This window comes from Lissotriton vulgaris, unplaced genomic scaffold (genome assembly GCF_964263255.1).
Source record: "Lissotriton vulgaris unplaced genomic scaffold, aLisVul1.2 SCAFFOLD_628, whole genome shotgun sequence".
NCBI classification, from domain to species: Eukaryota; Metazoa; Chordata; class Amphibia; order Caudata; family Salamandridae; genus Lissotriton; species Lissotriton vulgaris.
Window position 1 is genome coordinate 43,901 of NW_028249533.1, and position 9,697 is coordinate 53,597.

At 47.4% G+C, this 9,697-nt stretch overlaps 1 protein-coding gene across 1 annotated transcript in view; it reads right to left on the reverse strand.

Annotated features, from left to right (window-relative positions):
* Positions 1-1,541, reverse strand: part of LOC147663550 (proteasome subunit beta type-9-like) — a gene marked incomplete at its 3' end in the record, with an annotated part of 39,893 nt that extends 38,352 nt beyond the window's left edge. The window contains exon 1 of the mRNA XM_086950365.1: positions 1,226-1,541. Coding sequence (XP_086806491.1) covers positions 1,226-1,417 — 192 coding nt within the window. The remainder of the gene's footprint in view (positions 1-1,225) is intronic.
* Between the last annotated feature and the right edge of the window lie 8,156 nt (positions 1,542-9,697).

Genomic DNA, 9,697 nt, shown 5'->3' on the forward strand with positions numbered 1-9,697 from the left:
TATTCTGAGAAGGCATTTAGGAGTCCTAAAGTTAGGACTCCTAACTTCTGTGAATACCAAAATGAGTAAGTGCTTTCTGTGAATACCAAAATGAGTAAGTGCCTTCTGTGAATACCAAAAAGTAGCAGTCAACTCACATAGAAAATAAAGGAACACAGTTCGACTTTGGAGGGTAGCAATCCAAAGTGTGCCCTGCCCTCCTATTGGAGACTGTGATTGGGAGAATGCTGTGGGAACTGTCCCGATTGAGGCAATTGGTTATCATCTGATGTCCAACTCTCATGTTAGCACTGAGAATGGCCTCTGGTTCTATGCTAATGAACTTGGAGGCAAGTCACAAACATCTTCATACTTGAGCAATGAGCATAGACGTCATCATTAAGGGACATTATTTCATTGGCCCGAGTAGGGATGCTAACTCAACCTGACCACCCCTCTGCTCGCGGTCAATAGCGCCCTCTTTCAGATCACATGGAGAGCATGGTCCAGAAGTCTGTAATCTAGATTCTGGAGTGACCAAGACATTTTACTCACTAACACGTCTCAGCGATGCAAGCCTTCTTCTGTTCATCCACAGGTCCAGAGAGGCTTCTTATGAGCTATGGGAGAGGAGCCATTTCTCTAGAATTCACAAGCAAGTGGGTGTAGGGTGACTCCTGAACATTCCCGAACCAATTCCTTCCCACTTTTCCACCAGATCCTGCTTCCCTTAATGCAAACTATCTCAAAGGGTATTATTTTGAGGAAAACTAAGATGGCAAAACCTTTCTGCTCTTAGAGGAGCTGTGTCATCAGAACTAGCTGAGAAGAAGGTGGTGTATGGTGGGTTGACACTGACGGAAAGCCTGAAGCTCACTCACACACCGGGCCAATACTTAGGGCAGATTTACAAGCCCCTTGCGCCACTTTTGCGTCACTTTCCCCATGTTAAAAGTGAAGCAAAAGTGGTGCAAGGGGCTTGTAAATCTGCCCCTAAATGTCATGAGGGTGAAATGCCACAAGGGACAGCTGTGACAAAGGGAGTGCACATCAAATATGTGAGAACCAAGTTAAGGTCCGTCTGTGGGGAGGGGTTGGGGGGGGGGGGGTCTCCGGGGTACGCTTTTTATTTTCAAAACTGCAAGTCATGGGTGCGCCCAGCACCCCCTCGCCCTCAGCCTGAGTGGTTGGGAAGTAAACAACACATGGGGCCCGGCTCTGGAGGGGGTTTGTGCAGCTTTCTTACCCCAGTCTTGACCTCGCAGGCGGTGCCCCAGGGGTCAGCCGTGCTGGCCATGTCGGTGCCTTCTTCCTCCTCTAATCCCCGCTCTCCTCGCCTTTGCTGCACTCCCAGATGCTGCAGCCCCAGGATCTCAGTAGTGAAAGTGAAACTAAAGTGGTGTGGGCAGACGCCATGGCCTCCCATGGTGCAGTGCATGACGCTCCCGCCAGGGGGCGCGCGGCTGTCTTGTGAGCCCTCGTGCACCTATCCATCTCTCTCTCTCTCTTTCCCCCCGGTCTGAGGGCCTGGGGTCTCCCTTCTCAGGAACCGCTCCATGCGCGCGCTCGTCTGCCAGAGACTGGTGACGCGACGGACGCACGCACACGCCATTGGCTGACTTCACCGTGCGGAACGCTCCGGACGGCTCGCTACAGCTGTACGCCTGCCTGGTAACTGGTGACGCGGGATGAGGTACTCTCACGCCATTGGTTCTAACTCGAGGCCCTGACTGTCGCCATGAGACCCTTCAGAGATACACACCTCCCTGGTAACTGGTGACGCGCGATGACTTCTCTCACGCCATTGGTTCCCTCTCACGGCCCTGGCTGTCTCCGCAAGAGCCTTCAGGGATACACACCTCCCTGGCAACTGATGACGCGGACAGAACTTCAACTACATTGATCCACGCGCGGAAAAACAATGCACAGTTTGACGAGTAAGGCTGCCTAACGACTGATGACGCGTACAGATCCTCTACCCCATTGGTGCACGCGCAGCTAGGCGGAAAAGGAAAGTGGGGCTGAAAGGAAGGCTGTCTGATGTCTGCTCTTTATTTATTTATTTATTTATTTATGCAATTTTATATAGCGCGGACTTTACCCGAAGGTGTCAGAGCGCTTCACAATAGGAACAGAAAAGATACAAACTGAGAACGTTACACGAGCAACAGATTGCAGAGGCATTCGTTACGTTACATACGGTAAAGTGATAATTGTGAGCAACCAAGAATACATGAGGTAGTAAAAATTGTGAGAAACCAAAAATACATGAGGTAGTAAAAAGTGCTCAGGGGGGAAAAGTGACAAGTGTGCAGGCTACAAGAGAAAATAGAGTATAATTTGTGGTATAATACTGCAATATATGTTACACACTCAAGCACAAGAACAAACGATTACGTAGGCAAAAGTGGCACTTGTGCAAGTATCAAAGGTAAAAAACCTGTGAGAGGAAGCAAACCGTGTGTTACAGGGGCAAAGTGGTGAGTGCAAGTTGCAAGAGGGTACCAAACACAAGTACATGGATAATACTGCAATAAAAGGCAAACACTCTAACCGCAAGAACACACTGGGAAGGCACTTCCATGGACATGAGAAGTAGAAATTATCAGTAGTGGGAGATCTTCCTTCAGACAGAAGAGAGTTACTTTTGGAGGTGTCTCTGGAGGAGGAGAGCTTTGAGGTCCCTTTTAAAGGCCTGGGAGGAGGCTGTGGTCCGGAGCTGAGGCGGCAATGAGTTCCAGTTGCTCTGCTGTAGTGAGAGAAGCACGAGAGGGTCTGATGTGGGGGTGAGGAAGAAGAGCCCTCCTAGGGGCTAGGGGAGGCTCTGGAAGAGTGCGAGGCACTAGAAGAGGGAGAAGTAGGGCTGTGTGAGGGATGGGGGACACAGACGTGTTAATGCATGGGCAAAGTGGCCTTTGCCTGGGGACCTACCTTTTTTTTTTTTTTTTTTTTGCAGAGTTTTTAGTGCCATACCCCAGCCCGCTCCCAACAATTTCTCATAATAACAGACACAACACATTGTTTTGGTGGAGAAAGTTGTTGCAGCTTTATTTGCATAATCATTATGCCAACATTTTGGGTTATCTTACGGGCGATCCAGGGTCAGGCAGCCCCTCGCCACCTGCCCACCTGATGAGCCATAAACCCAGTGGTGTTAACCGCAGGGGTGTTGTCAATTTGGGGGAAGGGCTTGCCCCTCCGCCCGGCGGACCTCCAGTCCACACCTTACTCACGCCCCTCCCCACTACGGGAGCGGAGCGTTGCAGGCAACCCCCGGTTGCTCAGGTCCACAACCGCCCGAAGCACTAACGGGGCGCCGTCGCTCCTCCGGGATCTCACGCGAGGACCTCCCTGGCGATAATTGGCTCTCGCACCCTTACTGTACTCAGATAAAAATGAGCTTACAATAAACCTTGAGAAAACACAGACAATGACCATCAGCAGAAAAAAAGGAAACCAACATCATGGTACTGGAACAAGACAAGAATTGGAGATACCTCAATATATAAATACTTAGGAGTGAAGATCGACAACAGTGGGCAGTTCTCCACCCAGAGAACGAGTATACGAGGGAAAGGGCTATCCCTGGCAATTTCGCTGAAGTCTCTAAACCTCAAACTTTCTGGCCCCTCTCTTCTGCCCCTGACGCAAGTAATCCGCGCTAAACTTCTCCCAACAATTACCTATGGGAGTGAGGCACTTAGAGGAAGGGATGCCAAGATCCTTGATAATACAATAACAGCCGCCTACAGAATCATCTTCAGCCTACCCAAACAAACCTCGCCAGCTCAAATCAGGCTAGAATTTGGCATCGAGCAACAGCTCCTAGCAAGGCAGGGAGCCTACATGATAGCCTGGGACAAAGTGAGGAAGTCAAAACAGGGAACAATAAATGAATATTTGTGGAGTGAGTTAGTACAACATCCGTCCTCAGCAGCAGCCAAGTTCCCACTGGATAGCCGGATGAACACGGGACTAGTGCAGCTCTGGGATACCCCAGTAAATCATATAACTTTTAAAAAATTGGTCAAGAAATCGATCAAACAGCTATCATGGGTCCAAGATAAGGCAGCCCTCTCCAAAAGAACGCATGGTTGGATGACCCTAAACTCGTACACTACTAAGGCACCACAGAGCTACCTTGGCGAGGGATACTCCAAATCCGTCAAAATGCGCTTCTTAAAGCACAGGCTGGGTCTGCTACCCTGTATTCAAAATCTCACGCGCTGGATTAAAATAAAAGCTGATCCCCTTTGTCGGTTATGTGGCTTGCGGCAAGAGGACATGCTGCACTTGATATGCTCTTGCGAGAAACTACACGATGAACGGAAACACTTGTTGAAACAACACTTCAATCGGCAAGGAATCCGCACACGAAGGAAGGCAGTTCTGGCTTGCTTTTCTCCCCATGACTCTCGCTTGAGCTGTAGCTTCGTAAAATTTATGAAGGCGGTGGAAAAAAAGATGCCTGAAATGAATCTATAACGGTCCCTGTACTATCGATCTAATCCCGCTTTGACATTACTGACTCTAAGAGCCTATGGGGACTTCGGGAAAGTAGAAATATTTTACAATTATAAAGTTGAACTTTAAAAAAAAAAAAAAAAAAAACTTTACTGCTTACGAAGTTGCTGCGTGCACATTCGAACCAAGGAAATGTGAATGTTTTATCCTCTTTTATTAGAATTGTACTTTTATTATTCTATGTTCTTAACCTATTCTTGTATTGCAATGGTTTTAAGTAACTATGCAAAATAACATTATTACTATTACTATTACCCTTACTGTGCTCCTGTAGAGGGTACCCTTCTGAACCTTCCAGCGTTGGATCGCACTGTAACTCCGCCATGGCTCTGGGTGTGGCCCCCGCCGCCCCAGAGCCCCCCCACCTCATACTGTCCTTTCACTTACAACCTGCCGCTACCAATGCCTCCGCTAAATCTAGCAGGAATAGGTCCATCCCCACTTTGGATAGAATCAGAATCAGAAATTTTATTTGCATAATTAATTAAAATTATTACAAAATTTACATGATAAAAATTACAATACAAAGTTAAAAAAACCCTGCAATTGTGTCTCGCTGTCTCTGTTTTGTTAGGGCCGGTGCGTATTAGGTCTTTGGATTAAAAGGTTCCCTGATGGTCCACCAGTTGGCTCATCCTCCCGTTCAATTGATTCTAAGGCTTTTTTTGCTATAGCCAAAAATTTGACCCCCCGGCAAGCCAGGATTATAGTGGATCCTCCAAGCCAGCTTTTAACTCGTTGAAGATAGGTTTCAATAAAAGTCGTCTCTGACTTATCAGGGCCGGACATGTGCAAAAAAGGTGTACAAGTGATTCCGTTTTATACCCACAGAGGCGGCATTTTTCCGTCTGGTCAGACTGTTTCCAGGACGGTAGCAGGTCCTTTGCCACGTGCATCCCCATCCGATAGGCTAGAAATTCTTTTTTTAGATGGCCACTGAAGTGTGTTACTAAATATGCAAGTGGTTTTAGGGTTTTAAAAGAGTTCCTAATGGTCCAGCTATGCCGACGTTTTGCCAATAGATCTTTATCCTCCAAAAAGGATTTCCTTTTTGCTGCCGCATTAGCTTGTTTGCTTAGGCTAGCTTTGTCTGTCCCCGATTTCCAGGCTGGTTCCAGCTCCAACTTTTCCACACAGAGTTTCAGGTACTTTCCCCAAGTGTTCGGTGTATTAGTTTCCCCCTGTTTTTTTATTTCCTCCCAACTCAGCCAGTCAAGTGAATCAGAGTCCGCTGCTCGAAGTTTGCAACAGAGTTTCACGAAGCCGCTCATGCTTCGGAACTTCTGGTTTAGCAGGCCGAATTCTAGCCTAACTTGGGAGGCTGAGGCGGATTTAGGCAGATTGAAAACCGCTTTGTAGATTTTTATCTGTAGAGCTTTTAAAAGATCAACCTTGCCACACCACGTAACTAGGCCGTAAGTTAGAGTGGGCATAATTTGTGCTGCCATTACTTTTAATAAGTGGTTATGATTTGGACAATCCATTTTGTTTTTTAAGGAGCGGTGCGCGAAAATTAAGGATTCTGCTTTTGCTTTTAATGCGGTTCTGTGATCCTTTTGGCTTTCACCTTTTGTTAGTGTTATTCCCAAGTACTTGTAATACTCTTGTTCTTTCACTATTACCCCTTGGGCAGTCCATTTGTACTTTAGTTTTTTCTGATCCACGAGCCGAACCACTTTGTTTTTTTCTTTGTTTAGTTCGAGGCTTTCTCGTTCTAAATACGATGTTAGTTTGTTGATAGCCCTTTGTAGGCCGATTGGTGTTTGACTCAACAAAACTATATCGTCTGCATATTGTAAGAAGTGTATTGATTTGTTTGCCAGAGAAGGAGGGTGACTATCTACTGAGACGATCTTGCTTGAGAGATCAGAGAGAAAAAGATTAAAGAGGGTGGGAGCTAATACGCAACCTTGTTTTAAGCCTTGGTGCATTTGAATGCTCCTAGTTGTACTGCCTCCATTGCCTAATTTCACTCTTGCCCAGGTGTGATGATGAAGGGCCTTGATGGCTGTTAAGAGTTGGTGTGGCAATACCCAGGTCTCTAATTTGCTCCACAAGCGCTCTCTGTTCACCCGGTCAAAGGCTGATTTAATGTCTATGAAACAGGCGTACAAACGAGTGCCTTTCGCTGCCGCAGTGTCCTTTAGGATAGACAGACAAGTTAGGATGGTTATTGTTCCCATTCCTTGCCTGAATCCTGTTTGGAATAATGGCATGATCCTTGTTTCTGTTATCCACGCTTGTAGGTAAAGTAGAAGGCAGGAGGCGTAGAGTTTAGCTTCAACGTCCATTAATTATATCAGTCTATAGTTTTTGGGGTTACGGTGGTCGCTGTGCTTAAAAATGGGATGGATAATACTACCATTCCAGGATGCTGGTAAATCTGGTTGTCTGTATAATTGATTGAACAGTGGCGTTAGGGTATCTGACCTCAGATCTGGATCATGTTTAAAGATTGTGTTCGGTAGGCCATTTGGGCCTGCTGTGCCCTCTGACTTTAATCTTAAAATGATTTTACGTAATTCCTTTATGGAGGTAAGGTCGCCTGGCTCCTTCTGCCCGTTCGATGGTCTTTCATGTTCAGGATCCCTGTGCTCCTTGCTATTTGCTCTTTTTAGATTTTCCGAATTATCTTTAACTGCCCATGAACCGTTTGCAAGGCCTTGATCTGTTTTGCTGTATAAAGCTTGTACTCTAGTCGTGGTATCGGCTCCGACCCCGGCTTCTTGTTGGAGTTTTACCCCTTGATTTAAATCATTTATAATACCCCAGAAGTCTCGGCTGTTTTGGTGTTTCCCCTCTATTAACAGTTTGTTCCAGATGGTTTCTTTGTATTTGTACTTAGCGGCCCTCAGTGCCTTCCTGTAGATACTCCTGGCACCCCTTAGTTTAGATTTATTTACCACTGACCCTGATGTTTTTGGGCTTGCTAGTGTTCGAACCTCCTTTGCAACCGTTCTTTTTTTAGCTCTTAACTCCGTGTCAAACCATGGCTCCTTCTTGATGTTACATTTGCTACGGGTCCCTGGCCTTGCTGGGAATTTATCCTGCAAGACCTGAATCATTTGCTCCCAGTTGGGTACTCGTTCCTCTTCCTTTTGAGTTCCAAGATTTGCCAAATGGGTTTTTACTAGGTCCGTAATTTTACCCAGTCCTTCACCGCGCCATTTTAATTTCCTCAAGTTGAAATTTGAAGCGTGGAAGCAGAAGAGAGGTCATTGTTGGTGCCGTACTTGGTACAATGTTCAGCCTTATTAGTTGTGGAAAATGGTTGCTTTCTGCCCGCTGTTCTATGTAAAAGGATTCGATACGGGGAAGTAACTCGTCACTTACTATTGAATAGTCAATTATTGAGTGCGCCCTGCCACTCAGATATGTGACGGCTGCCGGCCTATCCCCCTTGTTGTTGCCATTCAGGATTGATAATCCATGTTCAGTTAGACTAGAGGCTAACTTTTTTCCGATACAGTCAGTGGGCTTCTTCACCTTCGCTTCACTTTGGATAGGTGTATGCCGTCCTCTTCATTACACCCTGTGCATTTCGCAAGTAGCAACCCATGCCTCACAAAACCAAATCCTCTTTGCTCAGTGAATTTGCGCATTGCGCTGTTCACCCGCCTGCGCGAGGCCACCATTGCCTCCCCTGACCGTGCGCCCCGCCAAGATAGCCTCGGGGTAATTTCGGACCACCATATCTCACAGGTCCCGAGCAAGTTGCTCAATTCGCCCAAAGTGCTCCTCATCATGTGCAGCAGGTCCCTGCGCCCCAGGGGAACCAACTCATCACCTCCTAGGTGTATTACCAATAAATCGGGTGGTGAGTCCCCCCCGTCCAGTCTCTGAAGAATTTTCCACTTCAAGCTATTCCAGTGCATGTCGGGAGTTCCTAGCCACATTATCCTTGTTGATGTGAACCCGTGCTTCCACTTTCTGCTCTCCGCCCAATGGGCTACCCTTTGGATTCCCGCATGTCCCGTCACCCAGACTGTTTTACCTGGTAAATAAAGATGCAGATGTTTGACACATTGTTTATTATGTACACAAACCAAATTCTTCCAACACTGCAAACATGATTACACCGACTCCAAGTCACACAACAACAGCACATCAAAATTCAAGGCCAGTGTTTAAACCTGCCTCTTAAGGTTGTATGTATTTCTTGTAGCAACTTGACTCCCAACGCCCAACTTGTTTTATGTGTTCCACTGGCAAGCCTGCTTGGAATGCTGTGGTTGCTGCCCCTATTCAAAAGGAGTGGCTACAAAAGCGCTTGCCCTGGACCTTGTTGCCTGAGAATTCCAAACACACCTCCATTATGCGCTGTAGTTGATATTTGGTCAAAGGGGTCCCATCAGCATGCATCAGGAGGTAACCCTCGCATGGGGGGCGGCAGCGCCAGGTATCTCGCAACTAGGCGCACCGAGCAATACTTGGCAACTTCCAACCTGTTCAACAATATAGTTTTCCCTGCCCCTTCCTGGTCCGTTTTAGATCTCCTCAACCTTAAAGGCAGGACCTCGTCTGTCAGGACAGCATCCCGTCTGCACAAGGCTACTCCTGATGCGTCCTGTTTAGATCTCGCCACTAGCTCCCCTATTTTAAATGCACCAAAGAAAGCCAGCGCAAAAGTTGCTGCAAAGAGAGCTGCTTCAAAAACTGAGTGAGTGGCCCTATCAACCCAATCAAGCATCTCTTTAAGTGTAGCAAAGTCTATCGCTGGCCTGGTGTCCGGTGCCCGTGGCTCGCTTCTGGACCAGCCCTTCAGAGCTGACCTAATTAGGAATGAATTGGTGGGATCTAAGCGTGGTGGCTGATAGCTGACAGGTGTCCCGCCACCCAAATTTGAGACTTCCCCTGATCTTTAGCCCACATGATGAAATCCTGAGTCCGGGTCTCCAGAGGGGGCCTCTCTTGTTCCCAAGACCCGGTTACTGCGCAGAACTTCTCCACGCCCAAGCGAGAAAGAGGCGTCAGCCGCTATGTTCTGCACCCCTTGAATATGCTGCGCTCTACACTCGACATTGTTCACCAAGCACACCCTCACCAGTTCCCTGAGTAGGCACAAGACAATTGGGCAGGACGCTGAATGTGAATTGATGGCCTGCACCCCCGCCAAATTGTCTGACCAAAACAAGACCCTTCGTGCCGCCAGCGCCGCTGGCCAGAGGTGGAAAGCCACTACTATCGGGAAGAG